This window comes from Mustela putorius, unplaced genomic scaffold (assembly GCF_011764305.1).
Source record: "Mustela putorius furo isolate JIRA1106 unplaced genomic scaffold, ASM1176430v1.1 tig00004039_pilon_pilon_pilon, whole genome shotgun sequence".
In the NCBI taxonomy this organism is placed as follows: Eukaryota; Metazoa; Chordata; class Mammalia; order Carnivora; family Mustelidae; genus Mustela; species Mustela putorius.
In genome coordinates, this window is record NW_025422174.1 from 2,011,207 (window position 1) to 2,035,946 (window position 24,740).

Below are 24,740 nucleotides of genomic sequence, written 5' to 3' on the forward strand. Positions count from 1 at the left end.
CACCCAGACGCCCCAGACACCAGCCCTTCTAATATTACTATTACTGATATGCAATTAACATATGCAAAACCCGCATGTTGCGTGTATAGAAACCAGGGCTCACAAAGGTTGGGTCACTCACCCAGGGTCCCACAGCCTTCAGTGGTTATAGGATTCTGAGCCCCTCCTCCCACAGGAGGCTCTCTAGAGGCCTCTAGCTCTCCATCCTGGCACTTAGCATCCAAAACCCAGTCTGCTGTGTCAGCCAGGGGACCCTTTCTTTCCCTGAAAGCCGGGCCTCCTGCCCTCCTCCTCTTCTCCCTCGGGGCTGGCCTCATTCTCATTTGACTTCTTTAAGGCCGGGGCCCAACATGCGGCCCCTATTAGGGCTGATCCATTTCTTCTTGTCACCGAGGCCTGCAAGATGGATCAGCCCCATTTTTCATCCCTTACTTCTGGGGCCTCGCCAGGGCTGTGCAGTGTCATTTCTCTTGTTTAATATGTGTGAGGCCATTTGTCAACATTCTGGTCCCTGCCCCCCCCCACCCCGCCCCCATCCCAGGCACAAGAGAAGAGACCCTCTCGGAGGCCAGACAGCTCCGGCCTCTGTCTCCCCACCCAGCAGAGCCAGGTAGGCCTCGGGGGCTTGGCAGGCGGGGGATGGGAGATGCTCAGCTGATGTTGGGCACCAGCTTCCCGGAGAGACACGTGCACAGGGAGGGGAAGGCTCCTTGCTTGGGAATCAGACAGCCTGGTTCAAACCTTCCGCGGACATGCACGGCCGGACCCCTGCAGGCTGACAGTGTGGAGGCGTGGTGGAGGCCAGAGGAATCAGAGCGCATGGGAGCAGAGCCCCCACTCTGACCCTCACTGGCTGTGGACGCGCCCCAGGTCACTCAGCCTCCCCGTGCCTCAGTATGCTCATCTGTAAAATGGGGCTGGCCTGAGTTTCTCCTTGTGGGACCCCTGCAAGTAGCGTGTCCTGTATCTCTTCATCTAGACACCTTACCCGAAAATAAAAATGGGTTCTTGTTTCTTACGGTTTAGTGCGTTGACCGGGCTTAGCTAGGACATCCTTGCTCAGGGTCTCCCGTGACGCTCCAGTGGGTCGCTGGCCACGATGACATCATCTGGGGCAGGGCCAGGGAGGGTGTCCAAGCTGGCCCCTCCCAGCACCGGCTGTGGGTGCCGGCTGGGGTCTGGGGGCTGAGCGAGGCTGTCAGCGGGCGCGGCTTCTCGTGAGGAGCAAGAATTCCAAGAGATCTGAGCAGACGCTACGAGTTTATTTTATGACCTTGCCTCGGAAGTCACTCTGTCACTTCTGGTGCATTCTCTCGGTCGAGAGCTAGTGATGGGGTCAGATTCAAGGCGAAGGGGCCTCGAAAAGCATGAACCTTAGGAGGGGAGGCTCCAGGCAGGGGCATCTCGGGAGGAGCTATGATGGGGACCCTGTGGATCGGGGCAGTGCGGTGCTTAGCACAGCGGTTGTGCTCCATGAATGCTGCTGTTGGAGGGAAGCAGCCGCCTCTCAGTCTATCCACCTCTGGAGTGGATGATAGTAATGTGTGTTTCATAGGGTTGTTGGAGGGACTATGTGTGCCGAGCTCTTAAAGCGCTTGGTACACAGCGAGTGCTCCTAAGTGGCAGTGATTCTAAGTGGTGACAATGACATTGAGCCTTTGCTAATGCTGCTCTCACTTGCTGGGAGGCACATGCCCCGAATGTCCACACAGTGACACCCTGTGAGCATGCAGGCAGCCCCTTGCCGTCTGTGCCCTGGGCTCCAGCTGCCCCGGAGGGGGGTGCCCTCCTGTCCCTTTGGCCCTAAGCCTCGGAACCCCATTGGAGGCCCCTCCCCACCTTCTGCCTGGCTTTTCTTTCTTTTTTTTTTTTTTTTCCTTCCCCAGCTCTGTGTCTCAGGTCCCCAAGCTGTCTGGTCCTGCCGTGCTAACTCCCACAGACGGGTTACCAGGCCCAGTTCAGGAACCAGGACGCAGCCTCAGAGAGAGCAAAGGCCCAGAACGCGCAGTGAGCCCAGGGGCTGCCCCGGGCTGGGGCTGAGACCAGCCCCTAGACGTTTTGTCGCCTGCCAAGGTGTTAGATAAGAGATGGATTCAGGCAACTTGGTGGCTCAGTTGGTTAAGCATCTGCCTTGGGCTCCGATCAGGGTCCCAAGGTCCTGGAATCAAGGACCACACTGGGCTCCCTGCTCAGTGGGGATCTGCTTCTCCCTCCCCGTCGGTCCCCCTGCTCATGATCGCTTTCTCTCTCTCACACATACATACGCACAAATCTAGGGGGAAAAAAAACTATTAAAAATTACAGTGTTTTAAAAAAATAACAGACGTATTTGTTTTTAACATCTAAAAAGGTGAACATTTCACGTAAAAATCCAAGTTTGGGGCTCCTATCAGAAGCTATGTCCTTGCCAAACCGGCCTTGCCACGTGCACCGGGAGCTGGAGTTGCGTGGTGGCTGTCCCTTTCCATGGGGCATCTGCTCCCCGGGTCACCCCACCCCTGCCCCTCCCTGCCGCCTTGCGCTTTCCCGGCATCACCAACCACCGGACCCTGCAGGAATCTGCATGGTGGCCCCCGCGGGGAAGGGCAGCATGGCAGTTTTCCTGGTGATGACGGGAACGTGGAAAACTAGTCGCTTTGTCCTTCTGCTTCGAATTTGATCAAAATGGAGCAAGATTTTAGAAAGCCCCCGTCCTGAGCGTTCTGCCTGCAGACTGCGGGTAGGAGACCATCACAGAGTTGTAGCTTCACAAGAGCTAGAAGCCCAGAGAGGTTAAGCAGTTTGGCACAGGTCACACAGCAGAGTAGCAGGTTGGGCCAGGACCGGGTTGAGGCAGGGATGCCTCTCTGTTCGCCCCCGAGACCCAGTCTCCGTGAAGCGGATGGCCTGGCCGCTACCCTCTTTTCTTCGCCTTGTGCCCTCCAATCTCCGCGACCCTGCGGAAACAGAAGGCTGGCCTCTTCCCTCTCTTGGGGCCCGAGGGCTGGCCTGCCCTCTCTGCAGGCCTTAGCTGGCCTTTCTGCTGCCGTGACCATCGAAGGACCTTGCCCCACGGAGCCCCTGGAGAGGGTGTGTTTGCTGTCACCACTGTCACCGCTGGGAGACCGAGAGTGCTCAGCAGGAGCTGGAAGCTCTCTTTTTCTCACGTCCCCCAAAGCAGGGGGCTCTGGCCTCCCCCTTCCTCTACGACCAGGGAGGGGACGCCTGCTGGCCGTGGCTGAACTGGCTGGGCCCCCAGAACCTGCCACTGTCAGCTCTGCAGCCCTCAGCTCTGGGGCCCTGAGCGTGGCCTAGACCAAGCATTTGTGTCCTGTCTTGCACTCTGATTCTCTGTCCGTCCATCCTAATGAGGACTAGGGCTGCCTCCCTTGGGGGTCAGGTAACAGTCTTCCCACGGAGCAGGGCCTCTATTCATCCCCGGATCTGGCCCCAGCATCCGCCCTGGCCTGCCCTGCAGCTCCCAGAGCACCAAGAGGTTGACAGCCACTCTGTCCAGCCCATCACCCTCCCCTCTCCTCCCCCACAGTGTCCACTCTGCTCTCGGCTCCCAAAACCAGGCCAACCACCCACGTGGTTATATCTGTTCGTTCAGTCTGTTTGGGTCATATCTGTATCTCTTCGTTCTACCAATATTTACTGGGCACCTCCTATGTGCCAGGCACAGTTCTAGGTGCTAAGGATAGAGCAGTGAACAAAACAAAGCTTCTGTTTTCATGAAACTGAAGTTCTGGTGTGGGTGGGAAGATGATCAAAGCCCAAATAAGCGGGCCTGCCCCTTCTGGAAAGATGGAATAGACCTACGTCTCCCTATTCCTCCTGCTAAAGACACCTAAGATCCTGGAACACGAGACATAAGGCCAGCGTAACAAGGAGCTGGTCGAGAGAAGACAGTCGGCTGACCTGGGACCAAGAGACAGGACACCGGCGCAACCCAGGCTGGAAATGAAGAAGTCAGCAACCCGGCAATGCCAAAGATGCCCGTGTACGTGCAGGTGCATACACGCGCGTGCGCACGCACACACACACACACACACACGCAAACACACCAAAAGTCTGCTTTCTGTAGCCACAAGACCAGGAAAGGGGCAGCCTACCAAGACAGAAAACTTAGCAACAACTGCTCTCGACAGTCACACATCCCAGAAAACAAACCACGAACAAACCAACGGCTGTGGGTGGACGCCCCCACTCGCGCCAAGCTCAGATTCCCTTCATCAGGCTGTCATGAGGCACATCACCGGCGGCAGTGAGAGCAGAGCAGGGAGCCGCGACTGTCACTTTTCTGGAATTGTAACAAACCCCACCCATCCCCAAGTGGCAGTGGAGGTCACACAGGGAGCCAGGACCCCTGCCCCCAGGGACAGTCAGTTCTGCTCATGCAATGCCTATTAAAATCTCAGCAAGATTTCTTGTAGGTATAGACAAGATTATTCTGGAATTTATTAGGAAAGGCAAAGGAACTAGAATAGCTAAAACAATTTTGAGAAGTCTCGAAGTGGGAGGAATTAGTCTATCCAATTTCAAGATTTAATATGTAGTTACAGTAGTCTAGGCTGTGCGGTCGGGGGGAGGGATACACAGAGATCAATAGGACAGAAGAAGGAACCCAGAAACAGACCCACACAAATGGGCCTCACTGATCATTTGACAAAGATGCAAATCCATTCCGTGGAGAGGGAGTAGCCTTTTCAACAAATGGTGGCTGGAATTATTGGACGTACAGGGACAAAAGGAAAAAAAAATCAATCTTGATCTAAACTCCATGCCTGGTATCAAAATTAACTCAAAATGGTTTAGGGACCGAAATACAAATTGTAAGACTCTAAAATTTTTAGGGAAAAAAATAGAAAATCTTTGGGATCTAGACATAGGCACAGAGGTCTTAGATTTGATATCAAACGGATCAAAAACATAAATGGAAAATTTGATACCTTGCATGTCAGCAAAATGAAACACTTGCTCTGTGACAGACCTGTGGTTGGAAAGACAAGCGACCGAGGAAAACATTTGTAAGCCACCTCTCACACAAAGGCCCCGTATTTAGGATCCATACAAACACTCCCAACTCAACTGTAAACCACAACAGCGTCCAAACAATCTGATTAGAAAGTGGGCAGAAGAACATGAACAGATATTTTGCCAAAGAGGATAAACAGATGGCAAGTAAGCAAGAGGAAAGATGTTCAGCACCATTAGCCATTAGAAAAATGCAAATGAAAACCACAATGAGGTGTTACTACACAGCTATCAGAATCGCTCAAAGAAAAAAAAAAAAGCGACAACATGACATGCTGGTGCAGATGTGGAGAAACTGCCTGATCTGAGGGCATAAATGGTTGATACAGAAATTGGGTTGACTCTCCAGAGAAGTATACTGAGTGCTAAAAGCCGATCCCCAAAATACGGGCCGTGTGATTCCACTTATGCAACATTCTTAAAATGACAAAATAAGAGAAATGAAGAGCTGATTACTGGTTGCTAGAGGTTGGGAGGGGAGGGGGTGTGGCTGTAAAATGGCAACAGGAGTGTGGTGAACGGAGACGGTCTGTATCTTGACTATTGGTGTCGATAGGCCGGCTGGGGACTGACTGTATCCGCAAGACGTTACCATTGAGGAAAACTGGGTACAGGGTACGTGGAACTCTCTGTGTTATTTCTTACAACTGCCTGTGAATCTATAATTATCCCAAAATAGAAAGTTTCATTTAAGAACAAAGAATAATAAATAATAGGAAGAAAAGCTACAGGAGAATTACAGGGTGTGGTGAGGCCTGCGATGAAACTGAACAGGGGTGTGTGACAGGGAGAGAAGCTCCTCCCCTCGTCGGGTAACCAGACTTGGAAGCTGGACCTGCTCCTAGATAAGCTCCCTGATCCTAAAGACTCGAAATTCACTTTTAAAACTAAGCCATGGAAAATAGGGAATTTATAGAAAGCAATTGCGCAGGAACTTGGGTTGCTGATGACAGACACCCCATTCAGACTGGCTTAGAGAAAGAAAAAAATCCGATAAGGGAGTTTGGGCTCCCATAACTGAAAAGTCCAGGGATAATGGCTTCAGCACAGGGACCTGGATCTTTTTTCAAGGCTCTGCTAAGTAGTCAGCCTCCTTAGCAGGTTGCATGGTGGCAAGACAGTTCCTAGCAGCTCCAGGCTCAAATCCCACCAGCTTGGCACCCCGGGAGAGATGGGACCGAGAGTCCCGGGATGGAGTCTCATCAGCCTGACTTGGGTGTCACACGCCCATCCGTGAACCAATGACTGTGACCAGAGGGAAGTGATGCTCTCATTGGCCAGGTATTGGCCATGCAATCACCCTAAAGTTTGGGGATGAGGCCAGCTCCACGCAAACCGTGTGGCCTGAGAGGAGGGAAGCACTGGTCCCTTAACAGAACGGTTACTGGTCAGGCCAAACCAACCTGGGTGTCGGGGAATCCCAGGAGAGGCCCGCTTCTTTGTTCTCCAGCCTCGCGTTCTGAATTTCCACCTCTGTAGTTCAAACACCCATCCCACTTTGAGCTGGTCTTGAGTTTCATTGCTGAGAGGACAGAGTATCTGATTGGATCAACTTTGGTCAGATGCTCAGCCCTTATCCAGTCGTCTGTGAACACGGAGGGCGGGGTGACCTCCCAGACTCTTTGACGGACAGGGCTGCTCTAAGACGGACCAGGTGGAGCCCATCGCTGTCCGTCATCGATACTGGAGAGCTTCTGGGAGGTCTACATTTGCTCCTTATCACGAAGGAACAAGGAATCCATTAGCAGTTTTGTCGATAAGGGACAGGTGATGATCGGGCATCCCTGGGAGACAGGCTGAATCCTCCCACTTCCCCTTGCTTGCCTTCTGGGTGGCCTGGGGCTGATAAAAAGCAGAGCAGTGCGTGTGGCAGGTGGGCTGCCCTGGCCTTGAGGAATGGATTGGCGGTGATGTTGAGAGACCCAACGGAGAAGAGGAGGTTGGATGCTGTGGGACAGGCAGGCAGCACTGAGCCTTGATTGGGAGGAAACCCGTCATCCGGGCAGGGACTGGAGAGCATGGACGTGGAGACCCGGCTGGGTGTAACTCACGGGAGTCAGGCAGGTCCCCGCTCCTGATTCTAAATGTTACTGCCCCGTCCTGGTCAGAGGAACTAGGCGGGAGACCACGTCTAGAACGGACAGCGGGTCAGAGAAGACCAGCGCCTGGTCCCTGATCTGCTAGGTCCACACCTCCTTCCCTTCTTTCCCGCTGTCAGCTCTGGCTGGCCCCACATCCACGTCAGGTGAGCGCAGCCAAGAATTGCCGGCAGTGCTTGGAGGAAGGGTGGAGAAGAGCGCCACACGGTCATGATAGCTTAATCTCGCAGAGGGAGAGTTTGGAAATGAAGCCAGACAGAAGGGGCAGGAAGCATGTTGAAGCTGCTGGTGGTTGTAAGGACAGCGAACTTCTTTTGAGTGCCTGCTCTATGCACCAGGCGCAGTCTGAGATGATTTGGACGGCCCATCTCCTTCAATCCTTACAACAACGTTGTGAGTTGGTGCTGTTGTTACATCCATTAAAATGATGTGAGGAGTAAGGGGCGGGGGGGTTAAGCATCTTGCCCAAGGTCAAACATGAACAGAGGTAATTTAACCCACCATGGACACCAGCTTTTAGGGTCCCCCCCCCACCCCGCCGCTTCTTCTTTATCATCAACTCCAACTAATTGCACTCTCCCGCGCTCCAGCATCTCAGACCTCCGGCAGTCTGTGGGCTATTCCTCACTGCCTCGTGCCTCCGTGCCTTTGCACACGCCCTTCCCTCTTCATGGAATGCCCTTCTCCCTGGTAAACTCTCGCTCATCCTGCAAGACCCCTTGCGGCCTACCTGTGCTCTGGTGACCTTCCCTGAGTCTGGCCCCTGTGGATGGAAGGTCTCGCTCTTTCCTTGTGGCCCAGTAATGAAGGCTGTCATGTCTGCATCACAGTGCACAGGCTGAGTGGGGCGGAGACCTCATCTTGGTCTTCTCTGCAGTAGCACCTGCTCCAGAGTGGCCCAGAGAAGGCAGCTGTGCAAGGTGAATGCATGTCTGGCGGGGTGGGGGGCGGTTTCCTGTCCCCTGCCCATCCTCACTGTGGCACCTCTCTCCTCATCTCTTGGCAGCCTGGCGTGGGGCTCCTTTACCTGCTGCATGGCAGCCTCTGTCACCACCCTCAACTCCTACACCAAGACGGTCATTGAGTTCCGGCACAAGCGCAAGGTCTTTGAGCAGGGCTACCGGGAGGAGCCGACCTTCATAGAACCTGAGGCCATCAAGTACTTCCGGGAGAGGTCAGTGCACATGGGGTCACCTCTGGCCATCATTGGGAGTCCAAAGCCCAGGGTTTGGCCTCAGTAGCCACAGGGCTCCAGTCAAAAGCTAGAGTGATTGGACAGAAGCATCCTGGGGGTGTAGTGGGGTAGAAGGGAGAGGCTGGGTAAGGCAGAGTTTGGACCCCACTGTGTTGGCATTTCTGGGATATTTTGGTGTTTTATGGGATATGAGGTTGCCTTGTGATCAGAGCCTGAGAAACCAAGAAGAAAGAACTGAGTCTCAGTGTTTGCTCGTTAGCCCCATGCTTCTGAGAACCATGTCTTTTTAGGGGCATACCGAGAACAAACCAAGGTCCTCTTCTTGGGCTCTGTTACAGCAATGAGTGGAAAGAGGGACCCAGCAGTGGGATTGTTGATCACTGCTGGAGGACGAGGTCTCCTCAAGGCCAGGGACTACATCGGATCCCCTGAGTCCTCAGAGTCCAGTTGGGAATAGAAGGGCCAATCAATCGTGTATATATGAATGGATGGTTGAATGCTTGGGTGTATGTACGGAAGTGTGTTTGGGTGGGTGGGTGGCTGGATGGTTGGGTGGGTGGATGGATGGACGGATGGGTGTATGTATGGATGGATGGATGGTTGGGTGGGCGGTTGGATGGTTGGTGGGGTGGAAGGAGAGATAGATGAATGAAAGAATTCACGCATGTGTGCATGCATACATGGATGGGTGGGTACTTGGCTGCATGGATGGATGGCGGAGAATGGCTGAAGGACAGACAGGCAGAGGGTCAGCATGTTTCCTGGGACCATCTCTTAAGTAAACCACGCATGCCCAAATCCTTGTCACAGGGTCTGCTTCTAGGGGAGCTGACTGGATATGCAATAATGCCCTTCAGTGGTAGCGCACTGAAAGGTTGTCAGGACTGATGAACAGAGTCTGAGGAGGAAAGGGGGAAGGAGACTGCGGAGCTGGGCAGCATCGAGCACCTGGACTCTCTGAGGCAGTGGAAAGGTTTCAAGCCAAGGAGTCACATGACGGAGGCCACACGGGCACCTCTCTCTGACTCCTGCAGACCTCGTCATCTCTCCTGTGCCGTGTGGGGCTCCTTTCTGTGCTTTGAACACCGTGAGCTCACCCCCTCCCGAGGCCTTTTGCACTTGCTATGCCCTTGATTGGAGTACGCACCTGGCTGGCTGACTCGGGTCTCAGCTTGAACTTCAGCTGCTCAGTGAGGCCTTCCGTAATCAGTCGGTCTAAATTCGCCCCGTGCACTCCAGCCAGGTTTTCAGAGAGCACCCACACAACCTGACTGTATCCTGTTCGTGTCTGAGTTTACAGGCTGTGAGCTCCAGGATGGACAAGCTTCGTGGTCTTGTTCCCTGCTCTATTCCCAGCTCCTACAACTGGGCCAGGCACCTAGCAGGTGCTTTTTTATTTTTCTTTGGATAACCGACTGAATTCTCCCTGGAGACCTCAGGCCCGGCTGCCCCACACACTTTGAGCTCAAACTTCACCATCACCAGTCAGATGCAGCTTCCTGGCTCCCCGACGCTAGGGTCCCAGATCAGGTGTCCAGCCTGGGGCCAGACAGCTGTGGCTGGGAAGCTTGGACTCCTTGGGCATACGGGGCCACCTTGCCCACGGCTGGGGTCAGTGTGCTCACCAGGAAGGTGGCAACGGCTGGCATAGGACAGGACCCGCAGGAGGTGCTTAGGAACCATATATAGCAGCCGTATACACAGCACGATGTCTAAAGCCATCCCTTATCACTGCATCCTCAGCTGTCCCCTCGGCTAGGAGAGAACCCGGGGCATCTGCAGGCAGCCTTGTCCTACCAAGGCAGAAGACAGGACCTCTCCGAACTCTATCATCAAGAAGCTGCTGTTTGCCAGTGCCCTGGTTGGAACGGTCCCTAACAGCTCAGGCCCTGGCCGTGTGGGGGCAGATGCCTGGTTCTCAGCATATGTGCAGAATATCACTTTACGCGTTCATAACTTGAACATTATGCAGAGGTTCATCAAATTTTATTTCCCTTCCTCTCTGAGGAGAGCATTTCAGCTTAGCTGGGCTGTTCTAATTTTTTTTTTTTTTTTTTTTTTTTTTTTTTTTTTTGGTGCTTCCCCACAAAGCTCAGAGCACGTGGATCTCTCCCAGCACAGGTCTGCAAGTGGCCCAGCAGCAGCAGGGCTGAAATCCTGCACTGGCCAGTGTCCCCAAAACTGTAGCCACAGACACCAGGGGAGAGACCTGAGGGGCTCACCTGCCTAGGTTTTCCCCTCCTTGGGGGGTTGGAGGGTGGCGGAAGGAGCAGGGACTTCGGGAAAGCCTCAGTCTGAGTGCATGGTTCACTGCTGAGTTCTGTAGCTTCACTGCTGTGTGACTTGGGGCAAGGCACTAAGCCTGTCTGGGCCAGTGTCCTCTGACAGCCAGCAGGAGAGCCCAGAGCCGTCAGCGTCCTGGAAAGTCACACTTTGTAATGCAGGTAATGTGCTGGGCAGAGTACTGCATTTTCTATCTGTGAGTCTGTTGCTTCTGCTGCTGATGTGACATAGAAAGCTTAGTAATGATGAAGACGATTGGCTTAGGAGATGGCATTTTAGGCATTAGGAATCTAATAACCGTATTAATAACCACAGCAGACATTGGGTGCCTTCTCTCTGCTCCAGGTATGACTCAGTGAATTCCACCACGCCTCTGGGAGGTCATAGGTACTATTGTGTCCCCTGTTTTATAGATGTGAAATCAAGGCACAGAGAGGTAAAGTGACTTGTCTAAGGTCACACAGCTGGTAAGTGCCAGAGTTGGGATTTGAAGCAGGCCACAGTCTTGTGACGTGTGACCTCTCGAGACGGGTCAGCAGGCTCTGCCCGGCACTGAGGAGGGAGCTGGACTTGCAGGGGTGAATGAGGGGAGTCTGCCGAGGGCTCAGGGTGTGAGGGTGGGTGTGGTGCCCGGGGAGAGGGTGCAGGGTCTCCCAGCTGTGCCCACGGTTGCTGCCCACTTCACCAGGCCTCTCCGTCTGTGCTCCTGACTCTGGACAAGATGCCACCCTGTTGGGGCTGACGGGGCAGAGAGGGCCTGGCCGCTGCCGCAGGCCACCCTCTTCGAGTTTTCTCTGGGGGGGGAGCCTATGCAGGTCTCAGGACTAACTGGGCAGATTCTGAACAGTTTTCAGGGGTTTTGAAATGCAGGGGTGTGTGTGCACAGGGAGGCCAGTGTGCACGCGTGCGGACCGGGGGCTGGGGAGCCTACTCCTGACTCTGAGCGGCTGCTTAGAGAAACGTCTGGAATTAAGCGCTCCCCAGGTCCCCCGCCTGCCATCCCCAAGGAGGACGTCTTAATGGGGCCTCGGAGGGGAGGGTCAGAAGCTGCCGAATGAATGAAAGATAAATATTTGCAGACCCGGCTTTCCTGAATGCTTAATGTTCGGATCTGCTTTAACAACTCGTGGAGGAGAGCCAGACCTGTTGGATTGGACCCCGGCAGGGTTTCACAGCCACAGGGAACAGCCACCCTGCCTCCCTGGGGGAAGCCGCCGGGGTGGGAGAGCGAAAGTCTGGGAGCTTCCAGGGGGTGAAGAGCAGGTTGGGTGGCCTCCTGCCTGTGGGATGGGATCGCCGGCCTTCGCCTCGCTCTGCGACGTCCCGCTCTCTGAACTTACTTGTTAATCTATTTACCGCCTGGTTTGTCCCTGCCTCCTGTGTGCACAGCACCAGAGAAAGTGGACAACAACAGTCTTTGTGGTTTCTGCTGGATCAGGCACCTAGGAGCTCAGGGGCTCAATAAGTTGTGTTACTAACTCTTCATAGTAATTACACTGTTACCCACGGTGCAGAGCGGGACTGGGCTTCCTTCCTATGGCTGTTCCTGGGCCTGGCTGTGCGTGCACTCATTTAACCTTGGATGCCCTCCGTAAGGAATCGACCAGGTTGAACTTAACTCCATAATTTGCTAACGGTGGGTCATGTCCCTTCCTGCAGCCTCTGTTTTCCTGGCTGGAAAATGGGCTGGCACCCTTCCTCACAGTTTTCTTTTGAGGATTACATGAGATGATACAGTGAAGTTTCACTTTATAAAACCGGGGCTCCCCCTTTCCCTGCCCACACCCCTGCCAGAAACCTCCCTCTGAACAGCACAAGGAAGACACTCCCTGCCTGAGAAAGGAGCCCAGCACACACCATAAGCTGGCGGCCCTTGGAGAATCCTGCCCGAAGACGTGCTTTGCTTGGTCCCTATGGTGGTTTAAAAATGTTTAAATTTTGGCTGAGTTTTAAGAATCAGAATCGCCTTAGGACGCCAAGGTTTTTGCTTCGCATGAGAAAGCGGACGGTCTGGCTGCACTGGGCCCCCGCTCTCACATGGTGTCGGTGGGCTGGAGCGAGCGGCAGCATCCTCCCCGGGAGGCCCCCGGGCTCGCCCATCACCTGCCCTGCCTCGGGATCTATGGAGCACGGCAAGGTGACATCGTGGGGTCTCCTGGAGGTGACGGCAGGCCGAGGGCCCAGGCCCAGCCCAGGGCAGCTGGAGGATAAAAGAGCTTTCAGAGATGAGACCCTTGAGCCAAGTTTCCAGAGGCACGTGCGGCGTTCGCCAGCCAGATGGGCAGCGGGTGAGAGAAGACGTTCTTAGGCACAAGCAACAGCACGGGCAAAGGCCCAGAGAGGGAGCACACAAGTGGATTTAGGAAAGTCTGAGCAGTTGGGTTTGATTGATGAGTGGGAGTTGGACCGGAGTCTCTGATCTCTCTCATCTTCCCACAGCACTGGGGTGGGGGCTGGCGGCCCCAGAGAATTTAAAAATTACCGGCTGGAGACCCATGGCGTAGCGGCCCTCCCCAGGCTTCCTTCCTGGGGCGCACGCGGCCGCACGGGGCCTCGAGGCAGGCATGGAGGAGCCAGACCTCAAGAGCGGGGAGATAGGCACAGATTGAATGATTCCTACCCCACTGAGGGCCTGACACGCCCCTTTGCCCATCTTCCTGCTTGGTATGGGGGGGCTCTCTGCTGTCTGCTCTCCAGTCCATTGTAGGGACGCTCTTGGAAGGGCCTGTCTTCACTTTGTCCCCTCTCTCTCATAGCACAACCCGCTGCCCCAAACAGCTCCCAGGGGCCCTGACCCTCAGCATACGCACCCCTCCCCAGGCCCCGCTGGCCACTCCTCCCTCCCCTTCTGTTAAGTGGCGATGCTCCCAGGGCTCTTTCTGGGCCCTCCTCTGTCCTCATATGACACAAGCCTCAGTGGCCCGATGTGTGCCAGGATTCCCGCATTCTTAGTCCACCCCAGACCGCCCGACTCCGTAGACATCTGTCTCTTTGCTGCTTCTACTTTGGATTCTCAAAAGCACCAAAACCTGGCATGGCCGGGACCGACTCATGATGGTCTCCTCCAAACCCAGGCTTATTATCATGACTCTCTGCCCCCTATGGTCCTGCGCGTGCGAGCCACACCCCTGTGAGCCCTACGGTTTTCCTGCATCCGCCCTTACCCCTCCTGTCCGTGTCCCCTCCCCAGTGGGATGCCCCTTGCCCCTTCACTGTGCTACTAACGCAGGACACCTCTGCCCCAGTTTTCTGCCTGAAACACTGCTCACTGTCACACGTGCGGCCCAGCTACCTCCTAGCCTCACCGAGACCCTGGTCCCCTTTCCTGCACGCAGCACTCCGTGGGCCCTGGCAGTTCCCTTCCTAGCGGGTGGTTCTGCCTGCGGGTAGCCACTGGACCGCTGTCCTCTCTGCCAGGAGAGCCCCACCCCGGCCTCCCCAGCTTTCATCCTTCAGGTGTGCCTCCAGCTTCGACCCCGAGCGAGACAGACCCCTCTCTGACCTGTAACAGCCCCGTGAATGGTCCCCCACCTCGCTCAGCTCTAACCTCGTAGTTCCTCAGCAAGGTCCCACGGGACAAGGACCCATGTCTGCTGTCCTATTTCCTTCCCCACCAGGGGGATGGATGGAGATAGTGAGGAAGAGCAGAGCGGAAAAAGCCTCTTGGGCAGGTCACTGGCCAGTCAGATAGGCCAAGCGACCTTTGCTGCCTGGAGCTGTCCATGGTCTTGCTTGTGTGACCAGTTCCCCAAGCCAAGCTCAACAGCCCCACGCCTCAGGTGTGCCCGCCTCCTCGAAGGCCGAGGAAGGAGCTTTGTAGATAACCCAAGTCTTGAGTCTTTCATGCATCGTAGGAGCCCCAGAGAGGCCATGAAAGGTGGGATGGGGGGTCCCACATGGGCTAAGGATTATTTGTTTTTCTAAATCACAATTTCTCACCCGTGCAGTTCTGAAAATAATCTCGAGGTGCTCGTATCTGGAGATCTCAGTCAAAAACCCAGTCCTGGGGACGCCTGGGTGGCTCAGTCGGTTAAGCCGCTGCCTTCGACTCAGGTCATGATCCCCGGGTCCTGGGACCGAGTCCCACATTGGGCTCCTTGCTCGGCAGGGAGCCTGCTTCTCTCTCCACCTCTGCCTGCCACTCTGCCTACTTGTGTGCTATCTCTCTGTGACAAATAAATAAATAAAATCTTAAAAAAAAACAACCAGTTCTGGAGAGACGGAAGAGAAAAGTCAAGTGCACAGAAGTCATGGAGGGCATTGACAGCGTGGATGTTTATCTTCTCTGTTATTTTCCCCACATGTTTCGTATCATGATGTTATTACTCAGAAGAAGGGAAGAGCAAAAAAAAAAAAATCTTTTTAAAAAATCCATTTATCTCCCGTATCTTGGAACGACACATTTGATATGATGTTATGGAATCTTAATTTCCTACTTACAGTCCTTGATTTGCCAGCATTTCTCTTAATTCCAGTCTGTATTCCACGGCAAGTGGAGTTTTGTCCTTTCAAAATCAAAGGACAAAACGTGTCCTTTGTCCTCTGTGACCGTCCCCTAGAGAGTTAGCCTCTGAGACGGGTTCAGTCACAGCACCCTCTCGCCCACCTGTTTTCGCTTTCACGGCCTGAACATTACTTCCAGCGATGCTGTGCCCTTCCTTGCCCTCGTGGGGGTCCTTTGAAATCGCCACGTACTCTGGAGAGGCCTGTGGCAGCACCCGGAAGTGAGAGGTGGCCCCGTGAAGACTGCGGGACCCTTGGCCGGCCGAAGCAGCGTGAAGGAAGAGCCGGAAACACAGATGGGCCCTTGAGTGGAAATCGGTCAGAAGGAAGCGGGAGAGCGTCTGGAAGGAATGGCCAGTTCAGGAGGAATGGCCTTCGGGACTCCCAGCTGGAAGGGACCGGGAAGCAGGAGGGACTTGGCGAGGGGGTCTCTGGGCACCCTCCAACCCCACTGGGCAACCCTTAGGTGTTGCCCCTGTGTAGCTGGGACCCTGGGGAGGCCCCTGGAGGCTTGGGTCCCCTGGGTCACAGCCTAGGACACCAAGGGCGCCTGGGCCGAAGCTTAGCAGAGCCCCACGTGCGCCTAAAGCCGGGGGTCCAGTGCCTGGCTCTTCTGTGATCCGGGGCCAACAGTGTGGGCCTTACTTGGGAACCTGTGAGAATGCAGAGTCTCGGGCCCTGCCCCAGACCTGCTGAACCAGACTGGCCCATCCATGAGTGGCGAGCGAGGTCAGGCTCAGGAAACGTCAGGCTGGAGGGCGGAGCAGGTGCTCAGAAGGTGGGCGTGGCCAGAGGCCGAAGGAAGGGCCCCCACCCCCCAGCCAGCACCAGCCAGAGCCATCTGCACACATCCGCAGAGGACAGGACTTGGTAGGAGTTTGAAAGATTTCTCGGAAAGCTGAGATGGCCGAGACACCCAGGCTTGCCGTCGAATGTGGGGTTTTTTCCCCCATTTTGTTTTCTAGTTACTCATTTTTATTGCATTTTATTTAAAAAAAAAAATGGTCCAAGGTAGATTGGAAATTAAGGTGGGGGGGCGACACCTAGTCCTTTGTCAGACAGATGGAGATGTATGCACGGGCTGTGGACTGCCAGTTCCTACCGGGAAGTGGCTGGAGGCTTGGGAAACAAGCCAGCCCAGGGACAGGGAGAGAGCGGCTGGCTTTGAGGACGGTACTGACAAGACCGCAGGGGACAGAGAACGTTCTGGAAGGGCTGTGCTGGCGAGGTGCTGGGGCTGCTGTCCCAGCAGAGAGAAGACCCGGCGGGAACCCCTGTGTGTGGTGACCTGACCTGCCGTGGCCATGTTTGGCCCAGGAATTAGGTGGGCAGGTACTTGGGGGTCCTCCTGAGAAGACGGGGCGGTGGCCCTGGTCTCCCCGCAAACCATCGGAGCCTCTCCGCCTCCATCACTCCCCAGCATCCGTCTCTTCTCTCAGAAGACAGTCAGCACCCAGCTGCAGCCCGATTCTGGAAGCGGTGGGTCCCTGGGGCGGTGGCTTCGTGACCGTGCAGTCACCCCCTGCACAGCTGTTGGCACATCTGCCTGCGGTTCTCAGAGCTGGAGTTGGATGGTCCCCGCTTCCCTCCGGGACCTCACAACGCAGGTTGGGGGGACCCAGGGTGGGTGGGACTGAGAGTCCCTGGCCACCTGGGGGTCTGCGGGGCACAGTGGGGACACCCTGGAGATGCAGGCACTGATGAGCCGGAATCAGCCGCACACGGCGTGCGCTTGTCTGCCCCGCAGCCCCACAGTCAGTGTCGTCACGCTGCTGCCTTTCCGTCCGCCACGCTGGGAGTGTGCACGGACACTGCAAAGCCGGGCTCTTGCCTTTACTGGCCCCCACCGAATGGGGGCAAGTCCCAGGGCCACATCAGCCTCGGTTCTCCTACTGTAAGATGGGGATGATGGTTAATGGTGGTGGCGGCAGTGACTCTGGTGGCACATAGATCTGAGTGGGTGCAAACAGACCCCAAATAATGAAGATTTAGACAGCTGATGAGTGTATTTTGTTCTTACTTGAAAGGCTGGGCGGGTATTGCGGTTCCCGTCGCCTTCACCTAGGGCTCCTCCCCCCTCGCTAGGCACCTGACTCTCCTTGTCCCCAGTTTGTGAAGACTCTGTCTCTTCTGGGACAGAAGGCTGCATATGACTCCCTGTGGGTGCTCTCTGCCCTCAGTCTGCTTCTTCCGAAACACCCCTTTCCAGAGGCGGTGCGTGGCTCAGGTCTAACTGATGGAGTGGAAGGAGAGGGGGTGTGGCTTCGGTGGTGGGGGGCTCCGGGGCGGGGATTGGTGAACATGTTAAAATACCGGAACCATGAGAAGGAGTCACAGATGGACAGACCGTAAAGGTCCCCGGAGGTGAGGTTGATGACGACCATCGTGATAAGGATGAGCACGCCAGATGCACTCGGCTTCCCACGGGCCCATTCGGTTACTCCTCTAGCCCCCTTGAGAGGTTGGTGCACTATGATGCCCACGGATCAGAGGAGGAAGCCACACGGGCGGGTGATCAGGACATGTCCAGACTCAAGCGGCTTTCACAGAGATGATGCCCGACCCCCGCGGAGGACAGCCGTGTTCGCTGCAGACTGGGTGTCTCTCCTGAGCAGGGCTTCAGTCCCAGCACGCCCCCCCCTCACCTTTATTTGCCCTTCAAGGCACTTGTAGTTAATTTCTTGCACCACCATTTAGGAAAAAAGAACAACTGTCTTCAGAAAGCTCGTAATATTTCCTGCAGGAAATCACCGTTCAGAACCCAATGTAATCGTCACTAGTGCTGCTCGCTGTTGGTCTTCTCTTCCTACACAGAGCTCAGCACCCCGGTGTTCCCACGGGGCCGCTCGTAGCCTCGGGCTGCCTGTGCGCTTCCCTGTCTCTTCTTTGCCTGCAAACACTCCTGGGGATGCTGGTGCCAAGCACCAGGCTAGACCCTGGGGCCTCCGAGTGGAGAACGAGATAAACTCCATCCCCTTCTCTTGGACTTTAAACTGTACCGGGGAAGCCCGCCGATTAAGTGAGTTTAGAAATTGTGGTGGTTAAACTGTTTGGAGCCCTGGTTCTGTGCCAGGTAGCGGGTTCTGGGGTCCACAACCACCAGCGGGGTGCTGGTGCTTGTCCTTATCGTCGTGCTTAGTTAGCACCGTATGCCCACTGCCATGTAGAACCTTCTAGACCATAGGGTTCAGAGCAGTCAGGTGAGCTGCACAAAGCCATGCTGCTTGGGGATAGCAGAGCTGCCGTCGGCCATGATCCCTCCTCGCTACAAGGCCCAAGGGCTCAGTCGTGCCCAGAAGATCCCTGTGTCCTGATGTGTCTCTTGCCGGGGAGTGCTGGGGGCTATGGGAGGGTCCTCAGCTCTTGTCATAACCACTGACACGCCTTACCCCTCACCAGATGGCTCCCAAGCGCCTGCAGATCACTTCCATTGATGACGCTGGTACTCAAACCCAGCACGAGGCCTCCAGTATTTGCCGGCTAATTGGCAGGTGTTCTCTGATCTGTTAACTATTGAATTCTGGGCTTCCTGGTGCCAGGTCTGGGAGCCCAGGGAGTGGGAGGGACCAGACCAGGCTGCCTCTCTCTATAAACCCCATCTCCTGGGCTCACTGGTCCCTGTCCCTGGGGCCAAGGCTCCCTGCAGAGCCCAAGGGAGGTGCCCAGCATGAGGCTTGGACGGGAGGATTTCAGAAGATAAGAAACCCTGAGAACTGGGAACTGGGGTCGGTGGAGTAATGGTTCAAGGTTAAGGCTGAGAGATGCAAGAGGACGCGTGCGGCCTGTCTGTCTGTGGCAGGGCAGGCATCTGTTGACCCCAAGGCACTGGGGATGGCCAGGCAGATGGCACTCTGGGATAGGGGTGGGCTCAGTTACCTGGTCCAGCCTCCCCGCAGTGTTTGCAGTGTCATGATTGGTGGTCTTCTTGTCTTGATTACCTCTGGGGATGGGGAGCTCAGCATCTTCCCAGATACACCTGCAGGACTACTTTTAAGAGTGTCAAACTCTTTAAAAAAAAAAACAAAACACCCTAAGTGTCTGTCAGTAGGGGGTTGGATATTAACTGTTCTCCCCCATACACTATGAGGGAAAAGGTAAGTGAGATTTATGTGTCCTGACATGGCACGATGCTGGAAATTTGTGGGTAAGGATAAAACCAGGTTATGAAAGCATGTTTAATTTGAGGCTGTATATGTTTAAAAAAAAGGTTTAATTCTGAGATGATAAACACAAAGCTCCTAGCGGTGGTGAAGCCACCACAGGGAGGTGTCATTATCAGGGGGGGGACTTCTGCTGTATGAGTGGGAGGTTGTTTTTTTTTTCCTTTCTTTTCTTTTTTAAATAAGCCAGTGCTCTCTGGAAAAAAACAAAGATGCTTCTACTAAAAGATGCAAAAAAAAGAAAGAAAGAAAAAGAAAAGGACATCCTTCCTTGTATGGACCCTTCCCACAGCATCAACATGCCTTCCTGTAGCTTCAGCCCTTAGGGTTTTGTGCTGCCATCGGGAAGCAGCCGGGCCGTAGAAGGTACTTGTCGAAGACCTACTTGTGTTAAAGTTTGCTTCCTGGGAAGCACAGGCCTAGCCCCTGGGTCCAGATGGCATGGGGAGTCTCGGGCGGCGTTATACGCTTGTCACAGTCTGCCTCGTGTGCCCGCTGTCGTCTACTGGGCCGGCGGCTCTGGGGGCAGACCGTGCGGTAGACGTTTCGGCGGGGCACACAGCGTCTGGAGTAAACGGCCCAGAGCAGGGCCTCTGGACATTCCTGGTGAATGAGTGAACGAGCAGTCTGAGGGGACCAGAAGGATCAGCGCAGGAGTATTTCTGTCCCTTCCACTAGGCGTCTGCAACGGCCTGGTGGTCATCTGTCACCGTCCCCGTGCCTCCTTCCCTAGCCCCACGCTCTGGACACACTGCTGGGCAATTCGAAATAAGACGTGATGGCAAGAACCAGAAAACGGGGCTGGGGCATTTGCTTGGGTGGGGACTGAGACTTCCCTGCAGGAGAGAACAGAGCATCTCCATGCAAAGAAGAAGCGGGAGCAAGTAAAAGGCCAAGAGGAGCTGAGGCAAGATCTAAGAGCGAGCGTGGCCACAGACATGGAACTGGGAACACTTCCGGGCTTCCTCAGCAGATACGAAAGTGATTGTCAGTGTTTCTACTTCTGGGGACCAGAGTGTGTTCCTCTCACGGGGATGCACTCCTGGGCTGGACCGTGTGGGGGCTCCGCAGTGTATTTGGGTTACACAGGGGCGAGCCCAGTGGGGGAACACGGCCCCAGCCCTTCCCCGGGCCCGGTCAGCGGCGGGATGAGGGCGAGGGCTTAGGTCTGCAGCTGCCTGCACCCAGACCCTCGCTGGCTCGGCGTTCCCTGCCCCACCGGTTCCAGCCCCGCCTGGAACTGGACTGGTCGCGTTCGCTTTCAGTGCCTCAGCTTCTCCATGGACAAAACAGAGATCACGGCACCCATCGAATAGGGCCGTGGTAAGGGTCTTGGCGGCGGCCATGGCCCAGGTTGCTTTGCGCAGGGTTCCCGGAGGGAAAAGACTGTGCTTTCCAGGTCCTGGGCCTCTGCCAGCTCAGCTTGCTCTTTCTGACACAGGCTTTTGGGTCCTTTTCTTTCCAGGATCGAGAAGGGGGATGGGCACGAGGAGGACGACCTGCGCTTAGACTGTCGTCACGAGCGATACGCTGCCCGTAAGTGGCCTCGTCGGCAGCACCCCGCCTGTGCCATCCGAAGGGAGGGGACCCTGGGGCTGAGCCAGCCCGACCTCTCCCTGCAGCCCTGCTTGCTCCCGCAGACACACCCTCCAGGTGGGGAAACTGAGGCTGGCGTCTCGGCGTAGCCAGTCCCCCGCACCCCGAAGCTGTGGTCCTCTCACAAGGGAGATGGGATGCTAAGAAGTTGGGGGAGGATGTTGGGTGCTTCGGGGCAGGCCGGTGAGCCCCAGCTCAGGTCCGGGCTGGGTGGGCTGTTGGCCAGAAGGGGGAACGGCCCCAGGGTCTGACTAGCCAAGGCAGGGAGGGGACAGTGGTTGGGACTCGGGTGGGCTGCCGAGGCTCCTGGCCGCGCGAAATGCAGTGGCTTCGTAGCCTCACTGTGGGGGACACCACAGACAGACTCTAGGGCACCCATTAGGAAAACAAACGCCTGGACCAGAAAGCAAAGGTTGGTAAAAAGAGAGAAAGGGCCTTGCTCTGGCCGGTAAAAGAAAGAGGCGACGTGAGATTGACGTTAAAATGGCAGAAGCTCAGCTCAACTCCGCTCAGCCGGCAGAAAGCCTGCCACGGACTCCCCGCCCACCACACCCCCTTCCAAGGGCTTGTCCTGCCTGACCTCCCGGGTTCACGGACCCCCAGCCCCGACAGCTGGGACTACGAGCCACGTTGTGCAGAGGAGGAAATTCAGACTCAGAGAGGTCGCACCCCTGCCCTAACCCACTTCATCTGCCAGGCAGCTTTCCCTCCCGGAAGGAGCATCAGTGCCCTCGTGCACAGGTCAACAGCCTGTAGGAAATGCATCTTTCATTCCCCCCAAGACACAGCTGTGAGGGAGCGAGAGCACAGAGTCTTCTGCCTTGTGGGGCTCCCCCTCCCTCTGCGGGGTGGCGCGGGAGAAAGTCAGAAGCGACTCAGAAACGAACCAGGCCACCTCGGCTAGAGGCAGGTGCTCAGAGGGCTTGGGTGAAGGCCGGGCAGGCGGCTCTCGGGCATCTCAGTGACCGGAGCCTGGAGGATGAGAAAGAGCCGGCCCCGGACTCACCCTTCCAGGCAGAGGCTTGCAAGGGCGAGTCCCCGAAGCAGGGGCGGCAGGACCAGAGGCCAGCGTGGATGGAGCAGGGACCGCATGGGGAGGCCGGTGATGGGGCTAGAGGGGCGTGGGGGCGGGGGCGGGGGAAGGAGCTGGCCATGCAGTGGGGAGCCCGGGGTGTTTTGAGCGGGAAGGAGACTCATCCAGATCCTTCATCTGTTCCCGCATCTGTGCTGAGAGCTGGATCATCTCTCTGTCTGTCTGTCTGCATTCCATGTCCTTCCGTCCAGCCATAGACATCCCCGCATCCATCTGCTCCGTGGGGAAAGGGTCGGAGGGGAGCAAGAGCGAGGCCCGTGGGCAGCTTCGATGCTGTTGTAGTCCCTCCCCGGAGAGATGACCGTGGCCTGGCCTTCAGCAATGACAGTGGAAGTGGGTGGTTCAGAAACTCTTTGCTGGAAGAATTGTCAGGTTGTCTTCGTTCGGGTTCTCCCAGAGGCAGACCCAGAGACCAGGACTTGGCAGCAGACCGCACCCATGTGGGTGATCCCAGAAGACACAGTAGGAGCAGGGAAGGCAGCCCAAGCAGGGAGGGTCTGTAAAGACACAGTATGGAGGCGACCGCCCTGCACCCCGCTGAGGGCCTGGGGCCGCCGGTGCAGAGCGCGTGTATCTGAGTCACCCCTCCAGACACAATGGCCGCTCTGCTGGGACCCTGGGGGTGCTGGGCCAGGGCCCAGGGTCTGCATTCCCCTGGGGCGGGTGGAGGTCAGCCGCCCACCTCGCCAGAGGGGGTCCTCCGGGGCATCCGGGTGTCCAGAGAGGACAGAGGTTGGCGTGCCCATGCTGTTTGTCTGGGTGCAGTTGGACAGTCCTGCAGAGCTGGGAAGGGAGACAGCTGCGGCTCGGTCCTCCAGGGAGCGTGCTTGGGGTGGGGAGAGCCAGCGAAGCTGCCGGAGCCTGACGCTCTGCCTGGGGGGGCTCACAGAGAAGCCGCCGAAGGCTTCGAGGAAGGGGCTGCCGAGGGCCGGCGGGGGGTCCCCAGAGGTTTGCCAGATCCCCACTTCCCAGGAAGAAAGGAGCCTCCGATCCCACAGCACCTCTGCCAGGTGTGCCTTTCATCCCGTAGCCGAGCTGCTGGGATGCGGTCTTTCCCCTGGGGCCCGTGGAGGCACTGGGGACTCGGTTCTCACCAGGAAGGGAGGAGCTGGCCTCAGTCCCTCGAGTTACTTCTGACGTGGCCACTCCTGTGGCCTCCGAGAAAGCCATCGACTCAACACATCTTTACAAAAGCTGCTCCTCTGGACGGGTCCCGGGCTGGGTTCTGGATCACAGGGGTGCACAAGGTGTGTTCCTGGACCGGGGGGCTCCCAACCATGGCTGTCCTGTGCGGCCAGAGCTAGAGTGGGGTGCGAGCAGGTGCTGTGATGGCAGAGGCCAGGCGCCTGCTCTGGCTGGCAGTGAGGGCGAGGGGCTGGAGAGGGAGGCGTCCTTGGCCAGAGGTGAGCCCACTTGGTAGAATCCTGCAGCGATTATGATTCCTGGACTAGATGATAAAAATAGCCAACGGGAGGGCAGTCCCACCAGGTCTGCTGGTCCCCCCTCCTCTGTGTGCGTTCTGAGGACTTTACATTTAGCTGCTTATTTAATCCTAAACATGGCCCATTTTACAGGCGGGGAGAGTGAGGCTCAACACGCAGCAGGGCTGGTATTCGGACCCAGCCCGTCTGGCCCCAGAGCCGGAACCCTGGGCCCCGAGGGTGAGCTACCACATGCCTGTGGGGGTCCCCCATGCTGGGTGCAGCCGTCTACCAGACTCTGGGCGCGGCCCAGGGACTCAGGGACCAGCCCCCTCGCAGACCTCACGGGCTAGAAAAGCAGCTTGATGAGGCCATCTAGGGAAACAGCACCGTCCCCAGAACGCAGCCTCTTAGCCGCTCGTGGGGTTTGGGCCAAGAAAATATTTTGGAAATGCCTGGTCGAGTTTTGCAATATTTCTGCACCGAACAGCTGCTCGGATTCTGCGGTGGGCTGACTTGCGGGCAGGAGGAACGGGGGAGGAGGAATGTCAGCGAGCCCACATTATTAAAGGCTTCCTGGGCGCAGGTCTCTGCTCGGGCGTTCCCAGCCCCGGGACGGAGGGTTGACGGCTCTGCTGTAGGCATGGAAGCAGTAAGGAGCTGAAAGGCACCCTGACTTGCTGGGGTCGCTGGTCCCCTGGGGGACAGAGCCCTGCTCCGTGGCCCATTTTTTTCCTTCCTTTGAGTCCAAGCCCATTTCTGCTCCTGCCCCCTTCCCTTAGCGAGAAAACGCAGAACATCTCCTCACAGGGCTTTTCTACTTGCCCTTCTCTCGGCCCAGAATGCTCTCCCTCTAAACCCTTGCGTGGCTGGCGGTGTCTCGCCTTGAAGTCTCAGCCAGAAGACTGCTTCCTTGGAGAAGCTTCCCCTGACTGCAACGTTCTGCCCCCGCTGTCCTCATATGACCTTTTTTTCTTTCCTTCGTGGCACCTGTCCCTCTTGAAATGATTTTTTGTATTTATGTACTTGGGTTTTATTTGGTGGCCGCTCCCAGTTCGGTTCCAGGAGAACAGGCCCCCTGTCTTGTTCCATTCGAGTCTGTGTTCTGAGAACCTGGAACGGTGTGGGGCCTGTGGCTTGTGCTCAGTTGCTCCGGGTGTCTCCGGCTGTTTCCCACTGGAGCAGGCCCTTCCCCGTCAACCTGTACACGGATTTTGGGTACAAGTTGCTATTTTTCCTTGGGCTCCTCTGATACAGACTCTGCCACAATTTCTTTTTCCCGAGGAAGGAGTGTGCTTTTCAAACTTGCCTCTGGGGTTCTGCAATGCCACCAGCTAGCTCGGGAGTGTCACATCAGATGTGACATTTGATGGA

General features: G+C 56.2%; 1 protein-coding gene across 5 annotated transcripts in view; it reads left to right on the top strand.

Annotated features, from left to right (window-relative positions):
* The window catches only part of GSG1L (GSG1 like), a 189,703-nt gene that overhangs the window by 157,736 nt on the left and 7,227 nt on the right, over positions 1-24,740 (top strand). Inside the window, exons 5-6 of one of the 5 annotated variants that reach the window (XM_045072580.1) lie at positions 8,122-8,289; positions 20,722-20,909. In XM_045072580.1, the coding sequence (XP_044928515.1) occupies positions 8,122-8,289; positions 20,722-20,909 (356 nt within the window). The remainder of the gene's footprint in view (positions 1-8,121; positions 8,290-20,721; positions 20,910-24,740) is intronic. The other 4 variants (XM_045072583.1, XM_045072584.1, XM_045072585.1 and 1 more) reach the window with 4 other exon arrangements.